A 17,567-nucleotide genomic window follows, 5' to 3' on the forward strand; every position below is an offset into this window, starting at 1 on the left:
TTAAAATATCAATCTCATTCTAATGGTATTATATTGCTGTTTTTTCAATGACTGATGGCGATTAGGGATACATTAATCTGTGCCTTGAGGCATCTGAAGCTGTAATCTTCTTACTTGCCCCGATTCCCTTTGTTTGTGATGTGATTGTCACAACACAGAACTCTGAAATGCACTTAATTAGTTTAAAATGTGTCTGAATTAGGTGTTCGACATCCCAGATCAAAACAGTATGTCATTTTGAATAACGCAAGCAATGACGAGGCAATAACAAGCTTTGTTTAGCTGGTAGCTAGCTAGATAAAATTCAAACAAACATATAAGAAAACACATTTTGATTCTTAAAACATGAACATGTTACAGTGCCATTTTACATCTTACTTTTAAGTCTCGTAAATTGACTGGCATGTTGTGTTTTAGCTATCAGACATAAGTGTCAAAACTGAATGAAAACATGCAGTGCCTTCAGAAAGTATTCAGACCCCTTGAATTTTTCCACATTTTGTTACGTTACAGCCTTTTTGTAAAATGGATGAAGAAAAATCCTCAGCAATCTACACAGAATAACCCATAATGACAAAGCAAAAACAGGTTTTTACAAATGTTTGCAAATGTATTAAAAATAAAAAACAGAAATACCTTAAATACATAAGTATTCAGACCCTTTGCTATGAGACTCGAAACTGAGCTCAAGTGCATCCTGTTTCCATTGATCATCCTTGAGATGTTTCTACAACTTGATTGGAATCCACCTGTGGTAAAGTCAATTGATTGGACATGATTTGGAAAGGCACACACCTGTCTATATAAGGTTACACAGTTGACAGTGCATGTCAGAGCAAAAACCAAGCCATGAGGTCAAAGGAATTGTCCGTAGAGCTCCGAGACAGGATTGTGTCGGCACAGATCTGGGGAAGGGTACCAAAAAATGTCTGCAGCATTAAAGTGGCCTCCATCATTCTTAAATGGAAGAAGTTTGGAACCACTGAGACTCTTCCTAGAGCTGGCAGCCCGGCCAAATTGAGCAATCGGGGCAGAAGGGCCTTGGTCAGTGACCAAGAACCCGATGGTCACTCTGACAGAGCTCCAGAGATCCTCTGTGGAGATGGGAGAACCTTCCAGAAGGACAACCATCTCTGCAACACTTCACCAAATTGGCCTTTATGGTAGAGTGGCCAGATGGATGCCACTCCTCAGTAAAAGGCACATGACAGCCCGCTTGGAGTTTGCCAAAAGGCACCTAAAGACTCTCAGATCATGAGAAACAAGATTCTCTGGTCTGATGAAGCCAAGATTGAACTCTTTGGCCTGAATGCCAAGTGTCACGTCTGGAGGAAACCTGGTACCATCCCTACGGTGAAGCATGTTGGTGGCAGCATCATGCTGTGGGGATGTTTTTCAGCGGCAGGGACTGGGAGACTAGTCAAGAGCGAGGGCAAGATGAATGGAGTAAAGTACAGAGAGATCCCTGATGAAAACCTGCTCCAGAGACTGGGGCGAAGGTTCACCTTCCAACAGGACAACGACCCTAAGCACACAGCCAAGACAACGCAGGAGTGGCTTCGGGACAAGTCTCTGAATGTCCTTGAGTGGCCAAGCCAGAGCTCAGACTTGAACCCGATCGAACATCTCTGGAGAGACCTGAAAATAGCTGTGCAGCGAAGCTCCCCATCTAATCTTACAGAGCTTGAGAGGATCTGCAGAGAATAATGGGAGAATCTCCCCAAATACAGATGTGCCAAGCTTGTAGCGTCATACCAAAGAAGACTCAATGCTGTAATCGCTGCCAAAGGTGCTTCAACAAAGTACTGAGTAAAGGGTCTGAATACTTATGTAAATGTGATATTTCTGTTTTTTTAAAGGGTCTGAATACTTTCCGAAGGCACAGTACATTTCTGGCATTGATTAAAATAGACAATCCTCAGGGATGGGGTAAAAAAGGCTGTGTTTCAAGTGTTAAATTGGCTTTCAACAGAAATTTAATCTACACTTTGTGTTGCGTTCAACATTAATCGAAATGATTATGCAGATTGTTTTAGAGGATTGCTTTTTATAGCTGCCTATTTGTTAGCAATTTTGGATGAAAATTATAAACTTTTTATGACTCATGAATGTTCAACAGCTGCACAAATTGCAGTATCATTATCTCTGTGAAATGTGATTTTGAAAATATCTTTAGAACATTAGAATCTTGAGCAGCAAGTATAGGCTACTATCATTTGCTTTGCTCTGTTACTTTGACATCAGCCATTTTTAAGTTGTAAAATGTTTATATGTAGTGATTGACTGAGGTCTATGAAATGTTTAGAGCGTTTTTTTCAACCTTAATACCTTATAAGATTGATATTCTGTGCAATGTAACATTTTCAAAAGCAGCCTAAGATATTTAGTATAGATGGGAATGCTCCAAGGACTGAGATATTAGTATCTCAGCGAGAACGCTGCTGTTCACTTTGAACACTCAAGCAACCATTGCCTCCCCTGTACTTGAAGAGGCATTTACTCACTTCCCTGCCATGCCCGTCCAATTAATTTCTCTGCATATTTTAACCTGTGTCGCTCGGCTCATAACTCTGTGTCTATATGTTCACTGACTTTGGCAGGCTGCTTTAAATGTGACACTGTAGCCTTTTCATGGCATCAGCAAACCAGCGCTTTTACTTAAAAACAGAATAAAATAGTATAACTCCCTTGTTGTTGTACGTATTTCTAACATCATTAATTATTATGCTAGAATATGCTTATATAGCATGTTCCCTGTTCAGTGTCAGCCTATTTCACAAAAACTGTGATTTACATATTTCGAAGGTGCATACTGTGTAGGAATCCATGTATTTTCACTGGTATTTGTGAATTCCAAGCTAGGCTCCAAACCATCCAACCCCTTATTGATGCTCCCTTCCAGGGGGTTGTCTGGGGGTGTGTCTGTGCCACCTCGTTCATTTTCACAAGGCTTTGTGGAGCCTGGAAGGCGAGGCAAAAAGAGCATTATAAAACTGGTTGTTTGGATGCTGATTGGACAAGCAGCGTTCCAAGCTGTGCTGTATTGGCCGTCACAACCACACTATGCCTGCTAACAACTCCATCTGAAAATGATCACTGCGCCTCCATAAGAGTATCATGTTTATGTTGCTGTCTGAATAATAATCTCTTGTATTTATCTCAACTCGCATATTATTTCCTCTTGCTTCCAGCCTTGCATTTAGTTAGGTACAGCGGGGGTTAATATAAACCTCGCTGTCTGCCTGTCCGACTTTGGAAACAATGTTTCACTTTTGAATTTCAATCTCTTTACCATTCATAGAGAGTGAACGGTGCCTAGACGAGACAACTTTTTCTGAGACAGGCTAAGTCGTGCTTCAACGACATTATCATGCACATACCCAAGTAAATGCCAATAGAAAAAAAGCTACAACAAAAGAAAATGCAGCTAGTGTAATTTCATTCCAGTTTCAATGTTTGACGTAACTGAGTTAGCTGAAGCTGGCTAGCTAGCTAGCAAGTAACATGAAGTTATCCAGCCTGCATTGCAATAATTTTGTTTAGAACGGACAACCTATGCAAAATTATTCAAGGGGTGGGTCTAATCCTGAATGCTGATTGGTTACCACCGGCTAAATCTATGACGTTAAAATGCCTATTTACTCTGTTCCATCTGACTGCGCTATCCACTGTCTCATCAGCCCAGCCAAGCAATTTATAAACATGATCTCCACTATAAAAAGCATCTGGACATTATCTCACATTTCTTTTAGACTAACATTTAGTTTTCAACAGCGGAGATTTGTATAAACCTTGCTGTCTGTCTCTCCGACATTTGCACCATTGTTTCAATATTCAAATTCGATATCCAGCTGTCCCATAGTAATGAACGTGTCAGGCCGAGACAGGCAGGCAGTGTTTCTCAGGCAGTCTAAATCATGAATCAGCTGGCATAATTTGTATGGATATATACAAAGAAATGTAAATTGAAAAAAGGTAAAACAAAACTAAGTGCAGCTAGTTTGCAGTCTTTCCAGCTTCAGTTTGAAGTGATTGTTTTAGCTGGGTTGTTGGCTAGCTCCTCTGAACAACAGTGTCCTGACAAGTGAGCACATTTTCTATGCCAGGCGAAATCGCGCCTCATTAGCTCATTGTTATGGATGTATCCAAATAAATGTCACTAGAAAACAGCTTAAACAAATGCCAATGGAGCTACTTTGCTGTTATTCTGGCTGCACTTTTTGATGTGACTGTAAATTAGCCGTAGTTAGCTAGCTAGCAAGCAAGGGATAAGAATGCCAGCCAGTATGGCAATGGAACATTTGGAATGAGCGACTGGGTCGCGTCCATAGATACAGAACAAAAAGACTGAATGATTGGGTCGCGTCTCTAGCAACCAAACCGATAGAACGAATGACCAGCCGGCTTGGGTAGCAACCCTAGATTTGTGTTGGGACTATATCTTGTGGAAGGATGAAATATTATGAATAAATTCATCAAAATAATGTTTTAATGAAAATATGTCAATCATTATTTGAATGTGTTGGTAACCCTTTGTATAAAAGTGATAATGCCCTCGAAGCCGGTGTTTGAAGGTATATTGGCACAACACCCGTGCCAATATGTGACTAGTTTCAGGAAACTAGGCGGATGTCGCCGGTCACTACTTCACAGGAGAGCCATTTGAACGTAACCTTTTTTTTATGAAAATGTGTTTTTTTTGGCAGAAATGCCTTCTGGAACATGTGAACTTTCATGTGCCTTCATAACAAACGTGTATGCCATCTGTAAATACAAATAAAATTGTTAAATTATGAGCCTAGTTGGTTAAGCTACAGAAAAAGACAGCAACCTTCCCGCTAGCCATGATTGGCTGAGATAATGAGTGGGCTGGACATGCCGAGAGAGGAGTTCGGATTCGTCTGCCATATAGCATGCTTCTGTCTATTTGAGCTGGTCAGTATGTGTAGGTAATCCTGTCTAACACGGCTAATTTTGACAGAAAGTTGTTTCATTTCAATTTAAAGTGTACTGTTAGCTAGCCTGCTAACTTAAGCTGGCTGGCTCGCTAGCTAATGTTATGTGTGTGATCATATTATTCGTATCTCAGAGCCATTTGCTTGCTAACATTGAACCTGGTTGGTTAGCTACCTGCAGATTCATGCAGGGTAGTAACGTTATGAGTTGGGATTATGGTTCATTGTTTAGGTTGGCTTTGCTTGGCTAGTTAGAGCCTAATGTTAGCTAGCTAACATTGAATCTGGTTGGTTAAGTACCTGCAGATTCATGAAGGGTAGTAACGTCATGAGTTGGGATTATGGTTCATTGTTTAGATAGCTAGCTAACGTTAGCTGGCTTGCTCGCTAGCTAACATTACGTGTATGATCTTATTATTTGTATCTCAGAGCTATTTACTTGGCTAATTAGAGCCTAATGTTAGCTAGCTAACATTGAACCTGGTTGGTTAGCTACCTGCAGATTCATGCAGGGTGGTAACGTCATGAGTTGGGATTATGGTTCATTGTTTACCTAGCCAGCTACATGTTTTAACAAAAGACTCCACTATGCAAGTAACCATTTCGGGCGCGTTCGTAAATTCAGTCTGAGTATGCCAGAGCGCAGAATAACTGATGAATTTACGAATGCACAACACCGGTTGAATATGTCCGGTGTCAGAAAACGTCGGCAAAAAAGCGTAATTAAATTGTTGCCAGCACAGTTACAGTCACCAACGCTCTGAATAACATGAAAACAGCCTACACCCCATTGACCATTTTACTCGCCCTAGCAGAGCTGGTTAGGCTGTTTTCATGTTATCCAGAGGTAAACAATTAACCATAATCCAAATTTTGTGTCTGGAAGAAGCTAGCCAATGTTAGCCAGTTAGCTTGGGTGCTTGACTGCCGTTGTGAGGTCAGAACGCTTGGATCAACCATACTCATCGGCCAGAGCGTCAGGTGTGCGCTCTGAACGCTCCGAGAGCGAAACGAGATGGGTGGGGCTAAAGCTTAAGAGGGTGTGAACGATGCTGAATGGGTGTAGACAAAGAAGAGCTCTTCAGTAGGTACCAAAACATTCAAAGGCCATTTTCTCAAATGTGAAATTGCAAGTTGATCAACTTTCAAAGCAGAATTACCATCTCATTGTTCTCTTAAATGCAGTCTATGATATACAATTTTGTAGCTCTGTTTCTCTGCTTTTATCCAATGTAAAAAACACAATTTCAAATTTTGCTACATAAGACCGAATCAAGGTGGTCGGTCACATATATCCTCCAAACACTGGCTTCTCGGGCATTATCACTTAAATAATTAACGACTTTTGGTCTGTAGCAACATGGCCAAAATAACTAACAACCAGATTTGTGTCCCGAAATATCTTCTGTTGGAAGAATGACATTTAATGAATTTGCTTATCAAAATAAGGTTTTAATGAAAATATGTAATTCATTGTTATTTTAATATGTTGGTAAGTTTTATAAGAGCAATAAGGAATGTGAGGCAGTGCTGTATCATGAATACAGTCACAGGCAAATGGGTTGACTAGCCCTCAGGCGCTATCAAGCTGAACAATGCCATTTACCTGTGACTGTATTCATCATACAGCAATTCCTCTTGTGCCTTATTGGTTAAATAATGACTCGATGCCAGTCTATGCTGCGTCCCAAATGGCACCCTATTCCCTACATTGTGCACTTTTTTGGGCCCTGGTCAAAAGTAGGAGTAGGGGACCTTGTGCATTTCAGGTAAAATAACAACCCAATGTTTATATCCTAGGACAAATTAGCTAACAACAGCAAGCTAGCTAGCTAAATTGACATAAATGTTTAATGCTTTTCGACCTGTCCCCAAATGAATATAGTTGGTTCAGAGTTGGTTTTGATATTTCAACCTGCGTGTCCTGATCGCGTCTGTGGGTGGACAAAATCAACATGTGCGCGATGGAGCACGCGGACGCACATGAGTTGGTCAGCATGTAATGAATTTATCCTCTGCAGCAGAGGTAACTCTGGGTCTTCCTTTCCTGTGGCGGTCCTCATGAGAGCCAGTTTCATCATAGTGCTTGATGGTTTTTGCGACTGCACTTGAAGAAACTTTCAAAGTTCTTGAACTTTTCCGTATTGACTGACCTTAATGTCTTAAAGTAATGATGCTGTCGTTTCTCTATGCTTATTTGAGCTGTTCTAATTCCACAAATTAACTTTTAAGAAGGTACACCTGTTAATTGAAATGCAATCCAGGTGACTACCTCATGAAGCTGGTTGAGAGAATGCCAAGAGTGTGCAAAGCTGTCATCATGGCAAAGGGTGGCTACTTTGAAGAATCTCAAATATAAAATATATTTAGATGTGTTTAACACTTTTTTGGTTACTACATGATTCCATATGTGTTATTTCAAAGTTTTGATGTCTTCACTATTATTCTACAATGTAGAAAATAGTAAAAATAAAGAAAAACCCTTGAATGAGTAGGTGTGTCCAAACGTTTGACTGGTACTGTAGATATTATCCATGAAGTTACAAAATTACTCAGCAGTACATTTTCAGAACTGGCAGCTTCATTAAATAGTACCTGCAAAACACCAGTCTCAACGTCAACAGTGAAGAGGCGACTCCGGGATGCTGACCTTCTAGGCAGAGTTGCAAAGAAAAAGCCATATCTCAGACTCTCCATCTTAATCTTTTATTTTTATTGGCCAGCCTGAGATATGGCTTTTCCCGGTGAAGCATTGAGCTGACTGCACCAACCTCTGGGGAGCCCTGCAGTTGCGGCCAGTGCAGTTGAAGTACCTGGCGGTGATACAGCCCGACAGGATGCTCTCAATGGTGCATCTGTAAAAGGATGAGGGTCTTAGGGACCAAGCTGAATTTCTTCAGCCTCCTGAGGTTGAAGAGGCGCTGTTGCGGCTTCTTCGCCACACTGTCTGTGTGGCTGGGCCATTTCAGATTGTCAGTGATGTTTACGACCCCGTCGATGTGGATGGGGCCGTTCTCCCTCTGCTGTCTCCTGAAGTCCACGATCACCTCCTTCGTTTTGTTGACGTTGAGGGAGAGGTTATTTTCCTGGCACCACTCCGCTAGCCCTCACCTCCTCCCTGTAGGCTGTCTTGTCATTGTTGGTAATCAGTCCTACCACTGTTTTGTCATCTACAAACTTGATTGAGTTGGAGGCGTGCGTGGCCATGCAGTCATGGGGCAACAGGGAGTACAGGAGGGGGCTGAGCATGCACCCTTTTGCACGCAACCCTCTGTGTTGAGAATCAGCATAGTGGAGGTGTTGTTGCCTACCTTCAACACCTGGGGGGCGGCCTGTCAGGAAGTCCAGGACCCAGTTGCAGAGGGCGGGGTTCAGACCCAGGGCCCCAAGCTTAATGATGAGCTTGGAGGGTACTATGGTGTTGAAGGCTGAGCTGTAGTCAATGAACAGCATTCTTACGTAGGTATTCCTCTTGTCCAGATGGGATAGGGCAGTGTGCAGTGCGATGGCGAATGCATCATCTGTGGATCTATTGGGGCAGTATGCGAATTGATCCTTATCTAGCCTCTCAAAGCACTTCATGATGACAGAAGTGAGTGCTACGGTGCGATAGTCATTTAGTTCAGTTACCTTCGCTTTCTTGGGTACAGGAACAATGGTGGACATCTTGAAGCAAGTGGGGACAGCAGACTGGGATAGGAAGAGATTGAATATGTCCGTAAACACCAGCCAGCTGGTCTGCGCATGCTCTGAGGACGTGGTTAGGGATGAGAGGCGGAGGTGTACGGAGAATGAGAGATCACAGTCCTCGGGAGCGGCCGTGTCGGCGGCACTGTGTTATCCTCAAACGGGCTTAGAAGGTGTTTATCTTGTCGGTGAACAAGACTTAGTGTCCGTGACGTGGCTGGTTTTCCCTTTATAATATGTGATTGTCTGGAGTCCCTGCCACATACGTCTTGTGTCTGAGCTGTTGAAATCCACTTTTTCTCTGTACTGACGTTTTGCCTGTTTGATTGCCTTACGGAGGGCATAACTAGACTGTTTGTATTCAATCATATTCCCAGTCACTTTGCTGTGGTTAAATGTGGTGGTTCGCACTTTCAGTTTTGCGCGAATGCTGCCATCTACCTGCGGTTTTTGGTTTGGATAGGTTTAATTGTCATAGTCGGAACATCATCCCCTATACACTTCCTGATTAACTCAGTCACCGTGTTAGTGTATACATCAATGTTATTCACAGACGCAACCTAGAACATGTCCCAGTCCGCAAGATCAAAACAGTCTTGAAGCATGCATTCTGATTGGTCAGACCAGCATTGAATAGACCTTAGCACGGGTACTTCCTGTTTGAATTTCTGCCTATAGGAAGGGAGGATCAAAATGGAGTCGTGATCTGATTTGCCGAAGGGAGGGCGGGGGAGGGCCTTGTAGCCATCCCGGAAGGGAGAGTAACAATTGTTGAGAGTTTTTGAAGCCCGAGTACTACAGGCAATTTGTTGATAAAACTTCGGTAGCGTTTTCCTCAGATTTGCTTTATTAAAGTCCCCAGCTACAATAAATGCGGCCTCAGGATATGCGGTTTCCAGTTTGCACAAGGTCCAGTGTAGTTCCTTGAGACCTGTCGTGGTATCGGCTTGAGTGGGAATACACACAGCTGTGACAATAACCAAAGACAATTCTCTAGGGAGGTAATACGGTCGGCATTTGATTGTGAGGTATTCTAGGTCGGGTAAACAAAAGGACTTGAGTTCCTGTACGTTACTACAATCACACCATGAAATGTACACCTCTGCCTTTCTTCTTCCCGGAGAGTTCTTTATTCCTATCCTCACGATGTACTGATAACCCAGCTGGCTGTATGGACAGGGACAGTATATCTGGAGAGAGCCATGATTCCATGAAAAAGAGTATGTTACAGTCCCTGATGTCTTTCTGGAAGGAGATCTTCGCCCTGAGCTCGTCTACTTTATTGTCCAGGGACTGAACATTAGCGAGTAATATACTCAAAAGTGGTGGATGGTGTAAATGCCTCCTGAGTTGGACTAAATGTCCACTCTGAATACCTCTTCTCCGCCGGCAGCATCTTGGAGCAGCCTCTGAGATAAGTTCAATCGCCTTGAAAGGTACGAACAAAGGATCCAATTAAGGAAAGTCATATTCTTGGTCAAAATGCTGGTGAGGTACCGCCTCTCTGATATCCCAAAGTTATTTCTGTCTGGATGTAATAATACAAAGAACGTTCTGGGCTAATAACGTGAGAAATAACAAAAGAATGTTGCTTAGGAGACTGAAACAAGGTGGGCCATGTCCATCGGCACCATCTTCCAAATCGGTAAATAACAAGCGTTTTCAAGTGCAACTTTGTAAATATGGTTTTGGGAAACATTTCGGCGATTTAACGCTTTAGGGAGACCGAGCCCAGATCAAGGAAAGGCGTTTATACTTTCATCACTTTTGTTTTCACAGATTTATTGATCGATGTAGAGTTAATTATTTTTGTGAAACAACTTTGTGCCGAAAAAGAAAGGAACAAAATCAATTTTTCTGGTTCCATTTTAACCAAGCGAGTTTTGGTGGTAAAATATCTACACAACACTGCCCCCACTGTAGTGCAAGGAATAATATGCTCCATTTTTTATTTATTTTAAAGAAATGTGCATTGCAAGCACCGTAGGCAGGCCTACGTACTACAAGGAACCGGCCACTTTGTGACGAAAAATGACATTCACTTACTGCGTTGCGCTCCGAATCTTTTTGTTGCATAAATTGTGGATTGGCTGTAAATGGAATGAAATATCTCCAACCTCAACATCCAATTGTGGCAGACATTTTCATTAATCCCCATCAGGGAATGTGATCTGATAGATGGAAAGAGCCCTGAGCTGATGCTAGCTACGCATTGATATCCCCCACCCAACAGATGGGTATCATGTAACGGAGCATGCAACAGGAAGAGAAGCCACTCAGTTTGGCCCTTATGTCTAATAGGAAGCCAAATTGGGGGGGTTGTTGTTATCAGGTTTCCTGTTGTAAGCCCCATCTGCGCCCCCACCCACCCCGACCCCACTTTGATACAGTAGCAAAGAAAAAGTGAGAGGAGGAGCTGAGAGTAGCATGTCAGAATGCCTGGCCCTCAGACGGTCAGAGTCGAACCACACTGCAGGAGCACACCATATGGTTCAGACCACTCGGCAGAAATGCACTCATGTCCCTCAAGCAGTAACCTAATGTTGCAGGCGTACAAATAATGCCTGAAACTAGACCCTCTACATAATGGTCTTTACGAGAAGAAGAAAAACTGTCAGGGGAGTACTGTTCAACCAATCCAGTAAATGTGGAGGAAGAGTTAAGATGGAGTGTTGCCTTGTTAATGTCCAAAAGCGGAAGTCGAGTCATGGGCTCTCTTTCCATTTCCCCTGAAAACCGGAACATCCGGTTGTTAGGAACTCGGCAGAGGCTACTCAAGCAGATACGCAGAATAAGTGGTAGCCCTGTGGAAAATCGGGGACATGACTGACAAGAACTGATAAAAAGTGTTCAAGAACATCTATCTCATTACGAGATGAGAATTATTCTCTTTATGTTCTTGATGTGGAAATAACTGAAACGGTTCCTGGTTGAATGAACAACAGGCCCCTTCATCTTGTTGGCCTCCTGTTGAGTGTGATGCTGAGCGGATGCCTGGCCCACACACACATCCAAGAATTCCTTTCTCTTTATTGTAGGAATGGCAGGCACTTGGGGGGAGTAGTCAATCCCCCACCCCCAACCCTCCCCAGGCATCCTCATTATCTTTCTCGGGGGCCTGTGGCAGACGAAGAGGGGACAGGCAGAGCTAATTCATCAATAATCTTTACATAATCGCCCCCCCCTCTCTCTCTCTCTCTCTCTCTCTCTCTCTCTCCCCCACTCACTCTCTTTGCCTGAATGCATTCAAGTAGTACATCCCTCCCCCATTCCCACCCCACCCCTCCCGTCCAACACACATAGACGCTTATTCACTCACACACTCTGGCTCACACAAACACGAAAGCCTCTTCCTGAACATATCCAGTGGGAGAGGATGAATCGAGCTGAACAATATCTTTTTTTTTTTATGAGTGTGTGTGTGGTGCAAGAGTCCTTTGAGGCCTGTGTGTCTTAGCCCTGGCTGGGAGCTAAAATGTTGATTATAGACTGAGGCTAGGTGTGGCGAGACAGGGCGGTGTCAAGGCTTTGTCTACAGCATTAAACCCGGGCTTGCGAGGAGGGGTTTGGTCTATCAGGAACTGCTGACGGAGTGGAGCTGCATGTGTGGACTGGATTCAAAGAGCTTCTGTGGGTCTTTGCTGTGGACCACGACTGTACCAAAGGGAATATAAGCACAAGTTCAAGAACCTCTGTAGATCCCCCACAGCTGTGTGCTGCAGCGCAAGCAAGTGAACTACCAGGAATCTGTTCTAGTACTGCGAATATCTGAGGAGATTTATCAGAGAAACACTGATTATTTCTTTACTGACAATCTGTTAACTTGGTGACTGCAAACTATACTGATGATTGAATATACTCCTTTGAAGGGCTATTACTTAAGGACATATACTTTCAATGCCAGGCGATTTGGAATATGGGACTTTTAATCTCTGATTTGGTCTGTCTCGAAAGGCTTTGGCACGTTTATCTCCTGTTGTTGGTACTATTGATAAGTATGTCACATCAATGCTGTTTCTTTATGACTGTGTCCTATGTCTGAGCGTATTGTATTTTATAGCTCGAGGGTATATGTTTTTATTTGTTCTCTTTTCCCAGAGTTTGTCCTTAGATAACACGTTTGAGTGTTGTTCCCACTTTATTTTGTTCTAAAGTATCTCCCTATTTCCCTTTTACATGTTGTCCTCATCAAATATCTTGTTTTGAACGCTTGTGTGTTTTTTCCATTTGTTAGCTACTCAGTCAATTGTAAGACTGACTATTGGTAGGTAATTGAACTTGAGGAACAATCGATTGAGCGTGTGGTGTCGCTGTTTATCTTGTGAACAGCAGATTCGATAAAGATCAGTGTCCTGCAGCTTGTTAACTTCTACAACCCATTTCATTGGACACAATGGGAAACCTGCCTGCAGACCACTTGACACATAATGCCCCTTTATCAAATAATGAGTGTTATCTGTGGCAGTTGCATGCAAAGAGCAGGTGAAATTTGCAAAATAAAAAATACATGTTGCATTGTAAAGATTCTAACCTTTTACTCTCTCTCTTTCTGTCTCTCTTTCTGTGTTCAGCATTTGCAGGTAAAGTATCCCCGACTAGCTCAGATGCTCTCCTGAGCTCTTCGGCAGTCACCCCCACCCCCATCCCTCCGGACATCTACCTTCCCGCCAACTTCAAGCTTTCCAATGCCCAGTTGGCCTTCTTCCTGCGAGAGACCAGGTCCTCGGGCCAAAGCAGCGGTAGCCCCGCCAACGGACACCCTCTCCAGCGTTCCGAGAGCTTTGTGGTCTTCCAGACCAAGGAGCTTCCCGCCGTCAACATAACCTTCGGCCCGTTCACCCAGGACCAGAGCCTGTCCAAGGACATCCTCCAGCCATCCAGCCCTCTGGACATCCCCGGGCGGCTGACGGTCAATTGGAAGGTCCGGGCCTTCATCGTCCAGTCGAGGGTGTTCTCTAGCAACCCTGTGGTCCAGGTGCTCTTCTACATCGCCGGTCGCGACTGGGATGACTTCAAGGTCCAGGACAAGCTGCCCTGCGTGAGGCTCCATGGCTTCCGGGACGTGCGTGAGATCAAGACGTCGTGCCGCCTCCAGGGGAACCTGGCCCAGTGCTTGGCCCAGCTGGAGTTGCCCCCCACCTGGTTCAACACCAATGTGGCCCCCCTGGGCCGGAGGAAAGGCTCCAGCGACAGCCTGGTCATGGAGCTGAGTGGGGAGTCCCTCCAGGCCGAGCTCTACTACACCCTCCACGACCCGGACAGCGGAGGGGAGTGCGGCGAGAGCTCGGGCCGCAGAGGAGGATCACGGGGCGAGCCTCCCTCTCAGCATCCCCTCCTCCGCATTGGTAGCATCAGCCTGTACAAGTCCAGCCAGAAGCAGATGGCTGTGGACAAGCAGCTGGATAAGAACATGTTCTTGAGATTGCCGGAGAAGCCGCTGAAGCCGGGAGAGACCCTCAACATATTCCTCTACCTGGTGCCCAACTCCACAGTGGAGCAGTTCACCCTCAAGTAAGTGGCTCTTTCTCAATGAATCTTTCCTGGATTCCTCACATCCTCTTTCCTAGCCTCATTCTCTTTGGAGGAGAAGGTCAGAGGGAAGGGACCTTGGACCTTCTCCTCCAAAACAGTTGAGGAGGCAAGGAATCGTGGAGTGTGTGCTTTTATAAGGAAACATGGTCAAAAGGGCTGGGACTTACCAGGAACCTCACGATACGATATTATCACGATACTTAGGTGCCGATACGATATGTATGCAATTTTCAGGATTCTGTATTGATACTGTGATTTTATTGCGATTCGATGTTCCAAACAAATTGCTCACCATATGTCTGCTGCAGAGGGACAAGAGAGTCATGAGAAAAGTTTTGATCAGTCATGGAAATTTAAGTACTGAAAACAAATTGGCTCCCTATTTAAAAAGAAGATGGAGAAGCTTGAAGGAATAATACTGGAGTTTGTGCAGGTACAGCCAACTAGTGCAAAAATATTGTTGTGATATTGTGAAAACAATATGATATATTGTCAAAAATAATATTCATCAAAGCAAAGGGTGGCTATTTGAACAATCTCAAATATAAAGTATATTTTGATTTGTTTAACGCTTTTTTTGGTTACTACATGATTCCATGTATTATTTCATAGTTTGGATGTCTTCACTATTATTACTACAATGTAGAAAATAGTGAAAATAAAGAAAAACCCTTGTATGAGTAGGTGTGTCCAAACTTTTGATTGGTAGTGTATATTTAACGAACTTAGTCAACTTGAGTCATCTCAGTCCTTTGAAGTGGTGCCTAAATGTATTGAACAGAATAATTTCCTTACATACTTGCCGGAGTTTACGCAATTAAAAGAGAACTGGGAGATGTTCTCTAGAATGATGAACGTCAAGACATTTTGAAGCGTCTGTTTTTCAACATTCTGTAGGGGAAAAAACACATCTCTAGATGTTGAGAACCGGAGCACTCGATTTCCCCTTTAACAGAGAGGCCTAGCAACCTCATTTCCTAGCGCTATCGATTCAACCAGCACAGTGGAGAAATGAGAGGACTATATCATGTGAAATCTTTTTGAATCTCTCATGTAAGACTCTGCTCCGAGAACATGAGATGAAGATCATTCAGCAACCTCCTGAAAGAGCAGGCATAATGGGTATTAATTGACATCTGTTCAAATTAAATTCCTCATGAGCTGACTCACTTCTTGTCAAATTGGAGCTTAGGGGATACGAGGCATGTCTCCTCTCCCTCGCCCCTGTGTTTCTCACTGTTCTTCCTCTCCGTCAACATAATGGGAGGGTTAGAGTTCCCATACAAAATAACATTATTATTTAAATCCATGAAAGCCTCGGGAAAATGAGCTTTCTTTTTCTACTCTCCTGAAGATGGGGAGAGATGGAGGGGGAGGGGCCCGATATTAAGTGGTATCTGAGGCATGACGGCAAAACTCTTCGTAAACACGGCACCCCCTAATCGTAATGGAAACTCTGACTTCAATTTAGGAATTCACTGTGAATTAATTAGGCTTCAATAACTCATTAAGGCGAACAGGAACAGGCAGTGCTAGGATTTACAGTATGCAGGCAGGAATAGTGCATTAGCGTTATCTCCCCAGTTTAATATTAAAGACTTCTACTACTGTGTGTGTGTGTGTGTGTGTGTGTGTGTGTGTGTGTGTGTGTGTCGGACAGGCATATGATGTGTGTGTGTACTACCTTACATGCATGCTTGATGTGTTTCAGTTTGTGTATAAAGGTATAGATTGTGAGCTGTCTTATGGGCCTTATCCTCACAGAAGTATTTTCACAAGGTCAAGGCTCTTCTCACACTAAACTGAATGTGTGGCTTGAGACCTGACCATTTCTCATAAAATCCAGACTCTGAGGAGGAGAGCCCCAAGCATTTCACTTCGGACCATCACAGCAGTGCCAAGGAGATGCTCCGTCCCCAGAGAGATCTATAGCCTAATATGTGGATTACTTTGTTCCAAGATGTTTCCTGCCTAATCCCTCGCCCTAATGCTGTTGTCATCGATAGATCAATAATTTACTAATAACTTGACCTCATCTGTGGGCCACCCATTCATAACATGTAGGTTTTATAATTAAATTCACTTTAGTGATTTCTAACCACCATTGTCTTACAAAATGACTTTCCATTGCAAACGAGGTTGCCTTAGAAACATAACTTTCAAATATCAGCTCTCATTTAATAGTTGACCCTCCTCTTTTCAATTTCAGTGATTATCTAAGAATTATACTTCATATATTTTTATATCCAGGATACAGTGTTGCATTTCTCTCTCTTTGGGGGATAGAGTGAAGAAGAATGAAAATAGGTGATAGAGGGAAAAGATCCTAGGCAGAGAGACCCTGCGCCAGGTGACTAAATGGGGTGTGCATTTAACAGTGCTGGAAGCCAACTGTTGAGATGTCTCGAACTAGAGCCCTGCATTACCGCGTCGCCCGCAGGACCCGACAGAGAACTGTGCGGCGCACCCTGAATGGTTCATGCTGCGGGTGGGCGGTCAGAAAGACAAATTCCCACAAATTATTTCATAATGGTCGTATTGCCGTTTTAAATGTGCTGTGAATTATTATAAAACCACTTTTATATCACATCAATCTTGTGTCCCTCTCCTCTCCCCACCTCTAACTGGGGTGCATGTTACACAACTGACTCGCGCGCCGGCTTCAAACAGTAGTGGTGGCAAAAACAATTATCCAATGTGATTGAGTTTATGTGGCCAGTTGTGATGAATTATAAGAGGAATTATAAAAGCAATTGTCAGCTTGCAGTTCTCACTGGAAAGTTAATAATGGCTATTATGATTGGGTATTAGTCAGTCTAGCCTATTTGTTGCCTTTGCTTTCTCTTACTGACAGTTCGAGTTGAGATGATTTTGGAATTGGAAAGTGAACTCGTTCCTAATTCCACTTTTTGTCTGGGCTGCTTCAAATAAGTTTGTTTACACTGGAGTTAGTTTTAATAAAATGACTTTATTCCAACCAGCATGTGTCTTATGAAATCATGCATTCATTACACAGTATAATGCATTAGATGGTGGTTTTGAAGGTGTGTAATTCTAACATTGCAGGAGCTGGATGAGATCTGGCGGGAGCAGGTGGGATGTCGGCGGGCCGGCACGGTATGAAATGTCGCGGGAGCGGGTGGGCACGGTACCAATAAATCAGTCCCGCTCAGACCTCTATCTCCACCCTAAAAATATGATTAAATATGTAATAAACAAAGTCTTTAAATATTAATTGAACGCAGCAGAAGTCTACCTCTATCCCTCCCTCCCCTCCCCCCATCTCCTTTCCATTTCTTCTCACTTTGAAGGTCTCGTCTGTTATTGCAGTAGATCACATTCGAGGTGGTGAGGGGAATGAGACTTTGTGACTCTTGGACATTTTTCCCCCCT

At 43.4% G+C, this 17,567-nt stretch overlaps 1 protein-coding gene across 2 annotated transcripts in view; it reads left to right on the top strand.

Annotated features, from left to right (window-relative positions):
* Positions 1–17,567, top strand: part of LOC121537694 (transmembrane protein 132E-like) — a 404,416-nt gene that overhangs the window by 276,672 nt on the left and 110,177 nt on the right. Inside the window, exons 1-2 of one of the 2 annotated variants that reach the window (XM_045222611.1) lie at positions 11,986–12,637; positions 13,214–14,153. In XM_045222611.1, coding sequence (XP_045078546.1) covers positions 12,559–12,637; positions 13,214–14,153 — 1,019 coding nt within the window. In that variant the 5' untranslated portion in view covers positions 11,986–12,558. Of the gene's footprint in view, positions 1–11,985; positions 12,638–13,213; positions 14,154–17,567 lie in introns of those variants that run through there. The other variant, XM_045222612.1, reaches the window with a different exon arrangement.

The sequence above is a fragment of the Coregonus clupeaformis genome, chromosome 9 (genome assembly GCF_020615455.1).
Source record: "Coregonus clupeaformis isolate EN_2021a chromosome 9, ASM2061545v1, whole genome shotgun sequence".
In the NCBI taxonomy this organism is placed as follows: Eukaryota; Metazoa; Chordata; class Actinopteri; order Salmoniformes; family Salmonidae; genus Coregonus; species Coregonus clupeaformis.